Below are 17739 nucleotides of genomic sequence, written 5' to 3'. Positions count from 1 at the left end.
AGAGGCCACAGAGCTATCCTCAGCACCTGGGCCAACTTTGCCCCAGTGGAGCCTTGGCTGCGGGAGGGGAAGAGAGAGACAGAGAGGAAGGAGAGGGGGAGGGGTGGAGAAGCAGATGGGCACCTCTCCTGTGTGCCCTGACTGGGAATTGAACCCGGGACTCCCGCATGCCAGGCCGACACTCTACCACTGAGCCAACTGGCCAGGGCTCATTTTTAATTTTTTGAGATAATTCTATAATGCTTTTTACAGTGGCTGCAGCAATCTGCATTCCCACTAACAGAGCAAGAGGGTTCTCTTTCCTCCACATCCTTGCCAACACTTCTTGTTTGTTGGTTTATTGATGATAGCCATTCTGGCATGTATGAGGTGATATCTCATTGTGGTTTTAATTTGCATTTCTTTGACAATTAGTGACATTGAGCATCTTTTCATGTGTCTATTGGCCATCTGTATGCCCTCTTTGGAGAAGTGTGTATTTTGGTCCTTTGACCATTTTTTAATTGGATTTTTTTTTTTGGTGTTGAGTTTTTTTAAAAAAATTTTTATTTTTATTTAAAATATGACTTTTAAAAAATATTTTATTTATTGATTTTTTAGAGAGAGAGGAGTGAGAGAGAGAGACAGGGAGAGAGAGAAGGGGGAGGAGCAGGAAGCATCAATTCCCATATGTGCCTTGACCAGGCAAGCCCAAGGTTTCGAACCGGCGACCTCAGTGTTCCAGGTTGACGCTTTATCCCACTGCGCCACCACAGGTCAGGCCTGGTGTTGAGTTTTATGAATTCTTTATAAATTTTGGATATTAACCCCTTATCAGATGTATCATTGGCAAGTATGCTCTCCCATTCAGTGGGTTGTCTTTTCATTTTGTTGATGGTATCTTTTTGCTATTCAAAACTTCTTAGTTTAGTATAGTCTCATTTGTTTATTTTTTTTGTTTGTTTCTCTTGCCTGAGAAGATGTATCAGAAAAAATATTGTTATGAGAAATGTTTGAGATATTACTGCCTGTTTTCTTCTAGGATTTTTATGTTTTTGAGTCTGACATTTAAGTCTAATCCAGTTTGAATTTATTCTTGTGTATGAAGAAGGTGGTCTATTTCATTGTTTTGTGTGTATCTTTCCAGTTTTCCCAACATCATTTATTGAATAGACTATCTTTACCCCATTGTATTACTTACGAGGCACTACATGCACATGATGCAAGTAGGGAAACGTTTATGAATCTATACATTAAAGACAAGACAGACTGCTACTCTTGCCAAACGTGCACTGAGTCAATTAGGGTGTTACTCAGAGTTCTCTATACTTAATGGTTTTTGTGAAAATAAATCTGAAGCAGAAACGTGTACACATCCCAGAGCATCTTGTTCATTTGGTTTCCTGGGCTTTCTTTGCATTCTTTTCCTTTTGCCCTTTCTACTAGAGGTATTAACTGCCGGTGTTTTGTTAAAGTCTTTAACAATTCCATAATGAAAGGCAGGTAATTATGCTTTCTTCTGATACTTTCAATTTTATATCTTTTTAATGTCTGCACTTCTTTAATCAACATTTGATTTTTGGCAAACTCTGACTGAATAGCACTTAATATATTACCCTGAACTGTATTTATGGGTTCCTCAGCAAGTTGTTTTTGTAACTCTGCTATCTTCTGTTCATATATAATTTTTCTGTCAGACACAATGGCCATTAAATTAAATTGAATTTCACCTTCACCGTGCTTTCGTATCTTTTTTTCTATGACTGGTCTCAGCGCTAATTCAGTCATCTTGATTGCATGCACCTAAATCAATTGGTGCTTCTCTTAATCTGTCTGATTCATATAGTCTTCCATTAAGAGGAACATAACCAACAAAGTGAAAAGCATCTTCTTATTTTGCTGTCTTTTTTTTTTTCGTGTGTGTGGCAGAGACAGAGAGAGTCAGAGAGAGGGACAGATAGGGACAGACAGACAGGAAGGGAGAGAGATGAGAAACATCAATTCTTCGTCGAGGTTCCTTAGTTGTCCATTGATTGATTTCTCATGTGTGCCTTGACCAAGGGGCTATAGCAGATCTAGTGACCCCTTGCTCGAGCCAGCAACCTTGGGCTCAAGCTGGTCATCCATGCTCAAACCCGATGAACTCATACTCAAGCTGGCGACCTCGGGGTCTCAAACCCAGGTCCTCTGCATCCCAGTCTGACGCTCTATCCACTGCGCCACCGCCTGGTCAGGCATTTTTGCTGATGTCTTTGCATCAAATCCAAACATTTGCTCTCTGGTGAAGCTGTTTCGTGTTTTTCCAATCAGATCTAAATTGCTCAGTGCCAAATCTTTCATAGCTGCATCAAAACTTTGTGAAAATTCTTTAAACTCTGAAACTATCTCTCCTAAATGGACATCTTGATGAGTACAATTCAATAATGCACTTACTCTGGCTTGAGTAGCACAAACATTATTACCTGCTTGGCAAAAATATTGTTTCAAATCTGGAGTCCTGAACCACAGAGCCTGCTGGTTCTTCTGGTTGCCACTCAAAAAGAAAAATTAACCCATGAAGTGGCTTTAATTTTTAAAATTCTGAGGCTCTAAGCTTTATATTTCTTCTAGTTGGGCTCCTGGCAACTGAATCATTTAAGGAGCTTGGGGAAGACCACAGGGTCACATTCCATGGAGCACCACTCCTGGGCATTGCCCATTGGGCCCAGCCACACACTATCCACTCCACCCTGGATGCTGGCCTCCCAAGCGCCTGCTGTCGTCAAGCCTGCTGTTGAACTCTGCTTTAAGACTTTGTGACCCCGCTCTCAGGCTTTGAGTGATATAATATTTATGGTACTTTGAAGCAAAGATAAGATAAATTCTTTTGATTAAAAAAACAATAACAGCTTGACCTGTGGTGGTGCAGTGGGTAGATAAAGTGTCAACCTGGAATGCTGAATTTGCTGATATGAAACCCTGGGCTTGCCCAGTCAAGGCACGTAGGAGAAGCAATGAGTTGATGCTTCCCATTCCTGCTCTCCTCTCTCTCCTTTCTCTAAAATCTAAAAAACTAATAAACAAACAGTGCTCATATTTAATAATTAAACTATATGTCCCAGAAGATCTACTGAATACAGTATACTGTATATACTTTTCATAAATTGTAATGCTGAGAGAATAGTAGTGATGGAATGACAGAAAGAGAGTATTTATGATCAATAGTTATAAAAGTAGAATGACTACCAATACAGAAATTCCAGCCATCATATCTTATATGTGTTCCTGGTTCCTGGTACAATAGCCTTGGAGCAGACCACTTGAAACCTATTCAATTTAGTAAGCAGGCACTAACAAAAGCAATGATTGGCATCTTGGGGGATAGCTTGGGTAGCCTGGGCAGGTAGGCTCGAAGCTGCCCCATCGGGCATTAAACACGTGTGGACAGGGCTGACTGGAATTGCTGAAGCAATGCAGATGGTTTGGGCTGCCACTGATGAGGTGCAGGAGGATGTGTGGCCTTCACTAGTAGAGAGCTCTGTGATAGCTTGGAGGTGTGCCATTCTGGAGAGGGAGCCTGGGTGCAGGTGCTAATTTTTTTTTTTTTTTTTGAAAGAGAGACAGAAAGGGAGAGATCTGAGAAGCATAAGCTTGTAGTTGTATCACTTTAGTTGTTCATTGATTGATTCTTATATGTGCCTTAAAGGGGGTGGGGTGGGGGAGTAGGGGCTGAAGCCGAGCCAGTGACCCCTTGCTCAAACCAGTGACCTTGGGCTCAAGCCAGTGACTTTCGGGTTCGAGCCAGAGACCATGGGGTCATGTCTATGATCCCATACTCAAGCTGGTGACCCCGCGCTCAAGCTGGTGACCCTGTCCTCAAGCTGGTGAGCTGCACTCAAGCCAGAAACCTTGGGGTTTCGAACCTGGGACCTCACATCCCTGGTCGATGGTCTATTCACTGCGCCACCACTGGTCTGGCTAATTTTTAAGTGTCTTGAAATAGAGCTAAAAGGACTCCTACCTGTGTGGCAGCTGAGCTGAGGGATGTTTCTTGCTGAAGGCTATAATTCTTTTCCTGTGACTGCTTTCACTTAGGGCTTTGATTGGTTTTCACCAAACAGCCTATGGTACTACTTTGTCAAATGCTTTATTTTTATTTTCAGTGGGATGGTTCCTTAAAATAAATTTGATTTAGCAAAACTGTTGAGTATTTCTAAGCATAAAAATAACAATTTAGAATTAGTTTTAAAAAAAGAGTTTGACTAAAAGAAGATAAGATTGTTTTAGATAATATTTTAGCTGTTTTTTTTTAATATGACTAGTGCAATTAGAGACTTAAATCATTGAAATTATTTAGCTTAGTGAAGAGATAAGTCAAACCCACTGGAGCAAAAGTTCCTGGCCTTTTTCCCACTGAGAAACTACTCTGATATCTCCAAAGTCTTGTGATAGGTTACTAAGGTAGACAGTGATAACACAGTAACTGGTTGGGATAAGAACTGTTAGTTAATGTAGTCTTACTTCTGGTTTACTGTACTTATTTTTAAGCATTTTTCTCTTTTCTTTTTAATCATTTTTATTTGTTTTTTGGTGGTTTTTGCTGGAAAAGGGTTGGAGAAGAACCCTAGTATGGACTATAAAATCATTTTTTTTTCTTATCTGGAAACTTATCAGCTCTTAATTAGTTGGGGATCTCTGTTAAAGAAACAATTTCTCTGCTTTTTAATCCATCGAACCCATAACATATTTATGTTATGTCTGGGTTATGAATGCCTCTGATTATGCATTCAGCTCTTGAACAAATTTATTTTGAGTGCCTGCACATATCCTGGCACATTATCTGCTCGTTGAGTGGTTTATGAAGTGCCTGTTTTATCTAGTGATGCACTACAAGTAGAAGCAAAGGAGAGCTGAGCCGCGGTGCTCTCCTTTTGAGAACTTAAAATTAATTGGTAGTTTTTGGAAAAGGTGCAAGAGATCATTATAAACATACCCTTTTAAAGCAGTGTTTTTCAACTGCCAGTCTGTGGACTGGTCTCCCAGAAATTTTGTGCCAGTCTGTGAAGGAGTTAACCACCTTGATGTATGAAGATTATAGACCCAATGATCTTAGTCAATTCGCTTATGCTCAGGGTGATTTCTACCTTAGTGGTCCCTAATATAATTCTATTTTCACCAATCCCCAAGTGTAAAAAGGTTGAAAACCACTGATTAGAGTGTACCAGCTATATTTTGTTACCTGGTACTTGAGTGGATTTCTCAATCCATTGCATTAAAAAAAATTTTCCCATTGATTTGAGAAGGAGAATGGGAGGGGGGAGAGAAGTATCAACTCATTGTTTCACTTAGTTGTTCCATTTAGTTGTGTAGTCATTGATTGCTTCTTCTATGGTCCCTGATCAGGGTCAAACCCACTGCTGGGTCAGTGCTTTATCCATTGAGCCACCTGGCCAGGGCTCCATTGGAGTCTTTTTTTTTTAAAATATTTTAATTATGACCCTGACTAGGTGGTGGCTCAGTGGATAGAATGTTGGACTGGGATGCAGAGGACCCAGGTTTGAAAACCCAAAGTCGCAGGCTTGAGTGCAGGCTTACCTGGCTTGAATGAGGGCTCAACAGCTTGAATATGGAGTTGCTGGCTTGAGCGTGGGATCATAGACACGACCTCATGGTCAGTGACTTGAGCTCAAAGGTTGCTGGCTTGAAACCCAAGGTCACTGGCTTGAACCCAAGGTCACTGGCTTGAGCAAAGGGTTAGTCACTCTGCTGTAGCCCCTGGTCAAGGCACATATGAGAAAGCTATAATTGAACAACTAAGGAGCTGCAATGAAGAATTGATGCTTCTCATCTCTCTCCCTTCCTGCCTACCTGTCTCTGTCTGTCCCTTTCTCTGTCTCAGTCTCTGTCTCTGTCACACACACACACAAAAAAGGATTTTATTTGTGGATTTTGCAGAGGGGTGGGGAGCAGGAAGTATCAACTTATAGTTACTTCACTTTAGTTGTTCATTGGTTGCTTGTCGTATGTGCCTTGACCAGGCAAGCCTAGGGTTTCAAACCAGCAACCTCAGCATTCCAGGTTCAAGCTTTTATTCACTGCACCATCACAGGTCAGGTCCATTGCATTCTTTAACATACCTCTCAAGGTATCCTTGACAAAAAAAGAAAAGAAAAGAAAAAATTTAAGGTAAAAAAAATTAAAGTATCTTTGACACACTGTAAATAAAGTACAACAAACAGATGCTGGAAATGGCATGGCACTGCAACTGATCTAGGTTTGAGTTGCTAACTCTGTCAATGTCACAACAGAACCAGTGCCTAGGAATGTTAAGAAAACTATCATTTTAAATGGTGCCAAATATAATATCAGGGAATATTCAACTCTGTACAGTGAAATAGTTTTCGTCACGTTGCTTAAATTGCATTTGTAGAAAATTACTTATAAAAGATGCCTTCTGGCCTGACCTGTGGTGGTGCAGTGGATAAAGCATCAACCTGGAATGCTGAAATCTGCAGTTTGAAACCCTGGGCTTGCCCGGCCAAGGCACATGCACATTTCCCACTCCTCTCCCCCCCTTCTCTCTCTTTCTCTGTCTCTGTCACCCCTCTCTCTAAAAGAAAAGTCAATAAATAAAAAAGGTGCCTTCTGTTTGCATTCTTTTTTTTTGTTTGTTTTTTTCTGAAGTGAGAAGCAGGGAGGGAGAGAGACAGACTCCTGCATGTGCCCGACTGGGATCCACCCAGCAAGCCTACTAGGGGGCTATGCTCTGCCCATCTGGGGCATTGCTCTGTTGCAACCGGAGCCATTTTTTTAATTGATTTTAATTTGTTGTGTTTACATAGTTACAAGTATTCCCCCGAATATATCCCCCCGTGTTCTCCTTGATACCCTCTATGCCCCCTCCCCCCACTGCCTTCCCCCCTTCCCTCCATGATTTACTGTCCTGCCTCTATCTCTCTGTGTTATGTGTATATACTTTCACTAATATCTTTCCTTTCTTTGATCCCCTCCTCTCATCCCCTTTCCCTCTGACTGCTTTCCCTCTGGACTCTTTAACTCCTTCTCTGCCTCTCTTCTGTTCCTCAGTCCACATTGTTCACTGGATTCCTCATATGAGTTTTTTCTCTGCCTGGCTTATTTCACTTAGCATAATAGACTCCAGGTCCATCCATGTTGTCACAAGGGTAAGATTTCCTTCTTTTTCACGGTCTTGTAGTATTCCACCGTGTATATGTATCACAGCTTTTTAATCCACTCATTTACTGATGGACACTTGGGCTATTTCCAGATCTTGGCTATTGTAAACAATGCTGCAGTAAACATGAGGGTGCATTTCTTCTTTTGAATCAGTGATTTGGTATTCATAGGATATATTCCTAGGAGTGGAATAGCTGGGTCAAAAAGCAGTTTGATTTTTAATTTTTTGAGGAATCCAACTGGAACCATTTTTTTAGCACCTGAGGTGGAGGCCATGGAGCCATCCTCAGCGCTGGGGCCAAATTTGCTCCAATGGAGCCTTGGCTGCAGGAGGGTAAGAGAGAGATAGAAAGGAGAGGGAGAAGGTTGGAGAAGCAGATGGGCACCTGTGCCCTGGCTGGGAATTGAACTTTCACACACCAGGCTAATGCTCTACCTCTGAGCCAACTGGCCGGGGCCCTGTCTGCATTCTTTTTAAGGCTAGTAGAAGTACCTCATGGTTCTATTGTCTACTTGTTCACTTAGTGTGACTGTCACAGTATGATTAAGTTAGTTTAATAAACTCCCTTATGGTTTGACAGCTTTAAGATAATTTGGAGGAATACTTAAAAAAATTAATTGTATTATAAAACTCACTTTTAGAAACTTAATTGTGATTCTGGAAATAATTAGGAGAGATGAAATTAGAATATAGAAATACTTTTTGGAGGACACAGGATAAAAGTTAAATTTAATAAGTGGCTCTGGATAAAAGGTTAGGTTAAGTTTTTTTTTGAGCAGCTTACAAATTGACATTTGCATCTAGGTTTAAGTGACTTTTGATCATTTTCTGTTCATCTTAGCCTGAATTGAGAATTGTTTATTTTATTTCTGGGAGCTAAGACATTCTGTTTATTTCCTAGTAACCAATTAGATCTGGTTATGCCCAACACAAACTTTGTAAGGGAGATAGATAGATCTTTCATACAAAACAATTTTTAGCCTAGTACTATTTTGCAGTTCCATTTTTTTTTACAGTTCTTATTTATTTATACTTTTTATTTTTTTTTAAGTAAGAGAAGGGGAGGTAGAGAGACAGACTCCTACATGGGTTCCAACAAATCCACCTGGCAACCCTCTTCTGGGGCTGACACTCGATTCTACTGAGCTGTCCTCAGCACCGGGGGGCATCATTCAAACCAATGGAGCCAGAGAGAGGAAGAGAAGCAGATTGTCGCTTCTCATGTGTGCCCTGACTGGGAATTGAATCCAGGATGCCTGCATGCCGGGCCAACACTATCCATTGAGCTAACTGACCAGGGCAGTTCTTATTTATTAAAAAAATGTTACTGATTTAGGCATGCAAATACTGCACAAAATAATACAGTGAATGCGCATGTACTACCAACTAGGTGAAGAAAAACGTTAATACATTTGCAGCCTCCTTAATGCCCCTTTTCAATTGCTTCTTCCCTCTTCCTCTCCTATTTCACCCCACCCCAGGTAACCATGATCCTGAATTTAGCATATATAATTACTCTTTCTTCTTTATAAATTACTTTCTTTTTACTCTTTCTTCCTTTCCTTTCCTCCCTCCCTCCCTCCCTCCCTCCCTCCCTCCCTCCCTCCCTCCCTCCCTCCCTCCCTTCCTTCCTTCCTTCCTTCCTTCCTTCTTTCCTTTCTTTTGACAGAGACAGAAAGAGGGACAGATAGAGAGACAGATATAGACAGAGGAAGAGAGAGAGATGACAAGCATCAATTCTTCATTGCGGCTCCTTAGTTCATTGATTGCTTCTTATATGTGCCTTGACTGGGGGGCTACAGCAGAGCAAGTGACCCCTTGTTCAAGCCAGCGACCTTGGGTTCAAGCCAGTGATCTTTGGGCTCAAGCCGGCGACCTTGGGGTTTCAAACATGGATCCTCTGTGTCCCCAGTCCAATGCTCTATCCACTGCATCACTGTCTGGTCAGGCTGATTACTCTTTATTTCTTACTACTTTTCTCTCACATGTATGCATTACAACATAATGCTATATAAAGTCATGAACTCTGGTATCTTATATTTGAATCAGGCAAAAAACATTGTTAAGTTTTAAAAAGTTCTTGTTTCATCTAGGAAAACATGCTTTTATATGCATATAAAAATTTATAAGTTAGACAATGTAGTGTTCATAAAATTGAGCTTAAGTTGCACATTCTTGTTTCATAATGGAGTAATTGCTGTTAAGCTAATCTATGCGTATTCCATAACTGATATATTCTTCATACTAAATTGGAGAATTATAGTGCCATAAAGACTATATAATACAAAAAAAGGATATAATACAAGCAATAAAATAGTGGTTTTTAGTGATCACTTTTTTGAATTTGAGCCAATGACCTGAAGGTTATTACTATACCATTTCATTTGCTTGGTGTACACTTTTTAAAGATTTATATAAAAGCTTTACAAACCAAAAAGCATTTTGATAATATAGTATTGCCTAGAAATGGATTTTGTTTTTTTCCTTTGCAGTTGCTGTAAAGTTTGTTAGTCACATAATGTGAATTTGTAGAAAGCACCCCAGTGACTCCAGAGTCAAATAACATTTCTTGAGCTGTTCCTTTATTCATCAAATATTTACTGTGTATATCTTATGTTAGATGTAGGAGATACAAAAATTATAAGACATTGTTCTTGTATTCAGAAAGCTGATACAAGATGAGATAATTGTATCTACAAATAGGTAGTATCAGGTGATAAGTGCTGTTTTATATGAGCAGTAGGGAATAATTAATTCTGCCAAGAGGTTGGGGTAAGAATGGAAAAAATTTGAGTGTTGAGTAAGGCCTTATATAAGAGGAGATAACTAAGTGAGCTCTAAGAAGGATTAGGTTTTGCTAGGAGGAATAGGACTCCTCATATCTAGGAAGGTATTATCGCAATGATTTTCAACTGGTGTGCCACAAGAATTTTTAAAACATGCAATACCTGACTATTTATTAGGTACACTGACCTCTTTCCCCTTAGGTTGTCAAATAAAAGAATGGCAACAGCCAACACAGTAATAGCTGTGCCATGTGAATGAGTCAAAATTATACCTATTTTTTTGGTCAGATTGGCAAAAAACAGTATGTATTTTTTGGTGTGCCACGGAATTTTAGTGATTAGTTTATGCAAAATATATATTTTTTGGTGTGCCACACAATTTTAGTGATTAATTTGTGTGTGCCATGAGATGGAAAAGGTTGAAAGTCACGTATTATAGTATAGTGTTTAAGAACACAGGTTTTTGGAGTTCAACTGACTTGGTTTGAAACTGGCTCTAATCCATTTTTGCTCTGATATTGGGGATGTTACTTGAACATGCTAAAGTACCTAACTGCTGGGGACACACTGGACATTCACAAATGAAAGCTGCTGCTACTACTATTATGTTATTATTAACCCATATTAAAAGGCAGAGCAGTATGATAGTAAAGAATGTTGTTTTCTAAGACTCATATAAATATGGCTGTGAATAGGATGGTGTTTGTTGGGATGATTTGGCATGTTGGAAGGTACAGTGGAAAAGTAGCATAGTAATGCTCTTGGTCCCCCACCTTGATTCTTCCACCACTTTAAGTGTTGTCTGCTAATGCTGTCTAGCTGCCCCCTTCTCTATTGCCTTTAGCCAAGGCAGAGGTCTTGCTCAGGTGGATTTCCTCATCCCATCTTGCAGCCAATAATTGATGACAGTTAAAGGGATACAAAAGGTCAGGCTCCTTGCCTCAAAGCATCACCAACTATGTGATACAGTTCATGCTCTAGAGCAGTGGTCCCCAACCCCCAGGCTGCGGACCGGTACCGGTCCATGGGCCATTGTACCGGTCCGCAGAGAAAGAATAAATAACTTACATTATTTCCGTTCAGGCTTTTATTTAAGTCTGAACGATCTTTTATTTTTAAAAAATGACCAGATTCCCTCTGTTACATCCGTTTAAGACTCACTCTTTTTTTTTTGTTTGTTTTTTGTATTTTTCTGAAGCTGGAAATGGGGAGAGACAGACAGACTCCCGTATGTGCCTGACCGGGATCCACCCGGCACGCCCACCAGGGGCGATGCTCTGCCCACCAGGGGGCGATGCTCTGTCCCTCCGGGGCATCGCTCTGCCCCGACCAGAGCCACTCTAGCGCCTGGGGCAGAGGTCAAGGAGCCATCCCAGCGTCCGGGCCATCTTTTGCTCCAATGGAGCCTTGGCTGTGGGGGGGGGAAGAGAGAGACAAGAGAGGAAGGAGGGGGGTGTGGAGAAGCAAATGGGCGCTTCTCCTATGTGCCCTGGCCGGGAATCGAACCCGGGTCCCCCGCACGCCAGGCCGACGCTCTACCGCTGAGCCAACCGGCCAGGGCCAAGACTCACTCTTGACGCTTATCTCGGTCACGTGACACATATATCCATCCCACCCTAAAGGCCGGTCCGTGAAAATATTTTCTGACATTAAACCGGTCCATGGCCCAAAAAAGGTTGGGGACCTCTGATCTAGAGCACTCCTGGGAACTGAGCTCCTGAACCTGCTGTGTTCTTCTCTACTCACTCCCCCCCCCTTTTTTTATAAATAAATTTTTTATTTTAATGGGGTGACATCAATAAATTAGGGTACATATATTCAAATAAAACATTTCCAGGTTATCTTGTCATTTAGTTCTGTTGCATACCCATCACCCAAAGAGAGATCGTCCTCCGTCACCCTCTATCCAGTTCTCTCTGTACCCCCTTTCTGATGAAACTCCCTCAAGAGTAACTTACACAAGAATCCTTGTTCCAGTCTGTCCATTGTAGGGATTGAGAAGAACGGAGAAGTTAGATAACTTGAATGTGGAGAGTTGGAATCAAAGCAGTTTGTAGACTGGATGGCTAGGCATATAGTTAATCAATAGTTATATCAACTAGTTTATCTCAAATAGTTATATTAACTATTTTCAAGTAGTTGAAAAAATAGGACTCAGAAAGATTTAGTTTTGGAGAAAATGAGTTGTTTTGGCTCTGTTGAATTCACAGTACCTTATGGAATGTCATAGGTAGAAATGTTCAGTAAGTTGTGGGAAATATTTGTCTGTAGTATGGAAGGTGCGGTCAGGTCAACAACATGAAGGTGATTGATTAAGTTACAAGAGTGTACAGGGCCTAAGACAAAATATTGGGAACTCCATTTTATCATTTAGAGTGCTTTCATTTGCACATAACAGAAAATCTGACTCAAACTGGTTTGAGAGTGAAGGGAATTTCTTGGCTATATATCGGAAAGTCCAGTGGAATTAACTGAAGTGTGGTTTGATTAGGGCTCCGGCTCCATTTTTCCGCGGTTATTTTTGTTCCTCCACTTTTATGAGTCAGCTTTGTTCTGAGTTGCTTTCTTCATGGAGGCAAAGTGACACCAGTGATTCCAGCAGTCCATCAGCAAATTGGATATTTTAGGTGGGGGTGGGGTGGAGGGAAGAAAGAGAGAGAGAGAGCGAGAGAGAGAAAGAGTCCGTTCCTGAACTTCTAGCAGAAGTCCTCAGCGTTGAGTTGGTTGATCAGTTTTGAGGGCAGACATTGTTACAAAGAGAAGGGATTACTAATTGGTTAAGATCAATTAGGATTTATTCCTGGTGGTAGGATAGGGCTAGGCCTACCCAAAGAGCATGGCTGCTGTACGAGGAGGAGGGAAGGAGTGAATGTTTGAGAGAAAAGCACAAAATTCACAAAAGGGACAGACAGGGAAAAAGAGCCAGTGAAACAAAAATGGGGAGAGAAATGGGAGGAGAACCCTTGAGAATACCTCAGCCCAGGGAGGAAAGAGCTGTGAAAGGGAAAAACCAAAGTATTGTCAATTCTGATAGCCATTAGATCTGCTAGGAGTCACTGATGACGAGAGCAGTGTCTACAGCCTGGAGGGGATGAGCAGTGAGTGACACAGAAACTGAGTATATATCTTCTGTAAAAAATAAATTAAGTGGTCAAAAGAAGGTGGTAATTTAAGAAAACTGGATTAAGGGAGGCTAAAAAGGAAACTAAAAAGAAATAGTTATGGAAGACATCTCACCCATGTTTGCTGGATGTGAGGAATGACTTTAGAATTTGACTCAGATTGCTTGTTTGTTCTCTGGCTCTGAAGACAGCTTTTTGTGTGGCCCCAGACAAGTCACTCAGTGTTTTGTCAATCCCTGAGGCATAATAGTCATAATAAACACTTCACAGGAACTCTGTAAAGGTCAAGAAAGATAATATATAAAAGAGGTTTGTTATCTAAACTGTTATACAAATATTAGTCGGTAGTAAGCACATTGTTTATATAAACCCTATCATCTCATAAAAGAATGTAAGGTATGATAAGCTACTACTATGTAGAGCCAAAGGTATGAGACAAGGGCGGAGGGAGAGAGAGGAAGAGAATATGAACGACTAAATAAAACATGGTTCTATCAATAGTCCAGAAACTGTTACTCCTTTTAGCATGGCTAGGTGACTCTGCAAAGTGAGCAGCTCTTAGATTTTATTTATTTTTGTTAGGGCCCCTTGTTGATTTGCATATATAGTTTCAGTTCTCTTTAGAATGAGAAGGAAGGAACACCATACAGAATGTTTATTGTTTTGATTATCAGGATGACTTTGATTTGATGTTGCAAAGTTAGTGATAATACTAAATGTTTAATAGTAGCAGATGCTGTCAGTTTCTGTGTCACTGGTGTATGATTGATTTTAGCTTTGGCTCCAAAGCTAAGGCTTTTAGCCACATTCTGGTCTAAATCTAAAAAGTCTTGGAAAGCTGGAAATGGGGAGAGACAGTCCGACAGACTCCCGCATGCGCCCGACTGGGATCCACCCGGCACACCCACCAGGGGGTGACGCTCTGCCCACCAGGGGGCGATGCTCTGCCCCTCAGGGGCGCCGCTCTGTTGCGAGTGGAGCCCCAGAGCCACTCCAGCGCCTGGGGCAGAGGCCAAGGAGCCATCCCCAGCGCCCGGGCCATCTTTGCTCCAATGGAGCCTCGCTGCGGGAGGGGAAGAGAGAGACAGAGAGGAAGGAGAGGGGGAGGGGTGGAGAAGCCTGTGTGCCCTGGCCGGGAATCGAACCCGGGACCTCTGCACGCCAGGCCGACGCTCTACCACTGAGCCAACCAGCCAGGGTGGATCATACATTCTTATTACTTATTCAAGTTGGTAGACCTTTTACAGGCACTCACATAATTTTATTTCTATACATTTCTGTTTCTTAGGTTGAATAGTGTCACTTTCTATGCTTAATTTTAAACAGTCTGATGCTTTGAAGTATAATGGGGGAAATAACAGAAACTGCCTTGTAAGGTCATGGTGAAGGTAAAGTGAGCTAAAAAAAAATCTAGTGAGTATTAGCAGCTGTAGTTAGTAGTTCTTTATAAATACTTGATATATGTGAGAAAGCATCAAGTGAATGAGTACTTCAACATAAAGCATTCATTGAAAAATGTTGGGATAGCCTGGCCTGAGGTAGTGCAGTGGGTAAAGCATTGACCTGGAACGTTGAGGTTGCTGATTCGAAACCCTGGGCTTGCCTGGTCAAAGCACATATGGGAGTTGATGCTTTCTGTTCCTCTCCCCGTTCTCTCTCTCTCTCCTTTCTAAAATGAATAAATGAAGTCTTAAATAAAAGTAATTTTAAAAAAAGAAAAAATATTGGGATTTAGTTTTGAATAAATTCATAAAAATAATAAGTTTCCTTAATGACAACTCAGATTCCATGCTGGTTTCCATTGTGGGGATGGCACTGTACACAGGATACGTCTTCATGCCTCAGCACGTCATGGCGATACTGCACTATTTTGAAATTGTACAATGACCATGATATGACCGGAAGCAAGACGTTCCTTAGGGAAGAACCACCTGTAAAGCTGGAATGAGACTTCATCAGATGTTGTGAGAAACTCTACTAGATGTCAACATAACCAACCCTATGAATATAAAGACTAAAATTAATGAGTAAACAGGAAAAGAATCCTGACTCATGTGTTGTGTTATTTTTAATTTTAAAAAAGGCTCTTGTATAGTAATTTTTGTCTATTTTAACATTGTAGTCATTTGTACTTTGATACCAATATTTTCTTAACCTTTGTGACTGTTTATTACCCCATGAAAGCTTTTCTTAATGTAACTTTGAGTACATCTTAATTGCCTTCTATTTCTAAACCCAGAGTCATTAGTTGGGCTTTACTGCTCTTGCTATTGTATGGCATACACACATCTGCCTGGGTATATTTCTACTTTTGACCAAAGTTTTGTAAAAACTGGGGCAGGGGGATAGGGAGGGAGGATATTTTATTGTGAACTATTTACAAAAGACTTCTCTGTAAGTTTGAACTCAGGAGTACAGTTTTAGCTATCTAGACTCGACTCCAACAGCTTCTGCTTTAAAACTCTTAAGTGTTTCTTAACAACAAAAAAAGGATCTTGCTCAACTTAAAAATAAGGGACATTTCACCTTTTAAATATTTAATTATGTGGACTCATTTCCAGAAAACTTTGATGATGATTCTTGTGACAAAAGGGGGTTAAATAGCATTATTGTGTAATGCTTATTAGCCATAGAGTTTTTAAAAGAAAGTGAATCAGTTTCTTCTGAGGTGACATTGTTATTAACAGTGTACTTCCTTATGTTCAATTTCATGATTGTAAATGGGTGCTGCAAATGCATTTGAACATTGCAATAAAATATGAGATGAATTGTTAAAAGCTATAGCAAAAAGAAATGTAAACGTGGTTAAAATCCTTTCTTTCACACTTTGTATTTTTTTTTAAAGATTTTTATTTCTTAAATGTAAAATGACTAATTTTTTGATGTAAACTCATTAAATTCAAAGAGAGAAAAATCAGTGGCTGTTGCCATATATTTTATTTATTTTTTTCTCATTGGTTAAGTATTGATCTAGTACTTACATTTCTGAACTTATTGCTGTGGATGTATAAACAGTAAGTATATCTTAATGTGTCTCTCAACATAAAAGTATTACTAATTTAAAAAATTACACATACTATATTTTAATCTGCTTTCCAAAATAAGCTTTGCTGTTTTTGAAAAAGAGTATTTTTGGCCCTACATTTTTTAAGGACTAGACTTGTGTGAAGTATCTACTAGTCGGGAGGTAACGAATACTGTATAAAAATTTGGTGTTTTTATTTTTATTTTTTAAAATTTTACTTTTATTAATTTTTAGAGAGGAGAGAGAGAGAGAGAGAGAGAGAGAGAGAGAGAGAGAAGGGGGAGGGAGGAGCAGGAAGCATCAACTCCCATATGTGCCCTGACCAGGCAAGCCCAGGGTTTTGAACAGGCGACCTCAGCATTCCAGGTCAACGCTTTATTTTGGTGGTTTTTAAAAAAAAAATTTTTTTTTTACTTTTATTAATTTTTAGAGAGGAGAGAGAATGAGAGAGAGAGAGAGAGAGAGAGAGAGAGAGAAGGAGAGGGAGGAGCAGGAAGCATCAACTTCCATACGTGCCTTGACCAGGCAAGCCCAGGGTTTTGAACTGGCAACCTCAGCATTCCAGGTTGACGCTTTATCCACTATGCCACCACAGGTCAGGCCAATTTTGGTGTTTTTAAAGAGTCAACCTATATCATCACTATTAGTCAGGGATGGTGAGGTTAATATGTAATTATTTACTTTTATTTATTTATTTTTTATTTTATTTTATTTTTTTTTACAGAGAGAGAGTCAGAGAGAGGGATAGGGACAGACAGACAGGAACGGAGAGAGATGAGAAGCATCAATCATTAGTTTTTCGTTGGGACACCTTAGTTGTTCATTGATTGAATTCTCATATGTGCCCCAACCGTGGGGCTACAGCAGATCGAGTAACCCCCTGTTCAAGCCAGTGACCCTGGGTCCAAGCTGGTGAGCCTTGCTCAAACCAGATGAGCCCGCACCCAAGCTGGTGAGCTCAGGGTCTCGAACCTGGGTCCTCCGCATCCCAGTCCAACGCTCTATCCACTGTGCCACCACCTGGTCAGGCTGTAATTATTTACTTTTGAAGTAGTTAAAAGTAGTTGGATATGGTTATGTCTGAGCTATATTCATACTATCTCAAGCAAAATAATGAATATATAAATAAAATAATGGATAAATCAGGGAAGCATATTCTTACCAACTTATTCAAGTGTCTGGTCTCTTTGTTAGCAAATAAAAATGGGAAGATCATTCCACTTTTTCTGTTTACAAGAAGGTATTGATTAGACAATTCTCCATGAGTCTCATGCTTCTGTATGTCTTGCAAGCAGAGGTACTGACTGCCTTTATTTTGGAATATTTTTTAATGATGTTTATATGATAGAGAATATAGAGAAGATAGTGTCCTACCCCAGAAAAAAGGGCAGGTTTGCTCAGAGCCTTGCAAAACAGAGTGTCTTCCTCTGGAGCAAAGGGTACCAGAAAAGACTTGGGCTCCCTGTGCTCAGGGTTCCCCTCCTGTAATGCTACCCTCTGCATGTGCTGGTATCGCTTGGCCTCCTTTGCATTGTCTTGTGAAATTGGGGCTGAAGACCAGAACAAGAAAACGATGCTTTGGTTGTTTCTGTGAGTAATACAGCCCTTTGTGTCTGGCCCTAGAATCTCATGTCTTCTGCCAGCACCCAC

The 17739-nt window shown here is 40.4% G+C and overlaps 1 protein-coding gene and 1 pseudogene across 1 annotated transcript in view; one reads left to right on the top strand and one right to left on the bottom strand.

The window, feature by feature from the left end:
- The window catches only part of SPTSSA (serine palmitoyltransferase small subunit A), a 31020-nt gene extending 15179 nt beyond the window's left edge, over nt 1-15841 (top strand). Inside the window, exon 2 of the mRNA XM_066277701.1 lies at nt 14848-15841. Within this exon, the coding sequence (XP_066133798.1) occupies nt 14848-14951 (104 nt within the window). The 3' untranslated portion in view covers nt 14952-15841. The remainder of the gene's footprint in view (nt 1-14847) is intronic.
- On the bottom strand, nt 1371-2319 carry LOC136335118 (ubiquitin carboxyl-terminal hydrolase isozyme L5-like; annotated as a pseudogene).
- Nucleotides 15842-17739: the final 1898 nt, after the last annotated feature.

Source organism: Saccopteryx bilineata, chromosome 4 (genome assembly GCF_036850765.1).
Source record: "Saccopteryx bilineata isolate mSacBil1 chromosome 4, mSacBil1_pri_phased_curated, whole genome shotgun sequence".
Classification (NCBI taxonomy): Eukaryota; Metazoa; Chordata; class Mammalia; order Chiroptera; family Emballonuridae; genus Saccopteryx; species Saccopteryx bilineata.
This window is presented reverse-complemented; position numbering and strand designations above follow the sequence as displayed.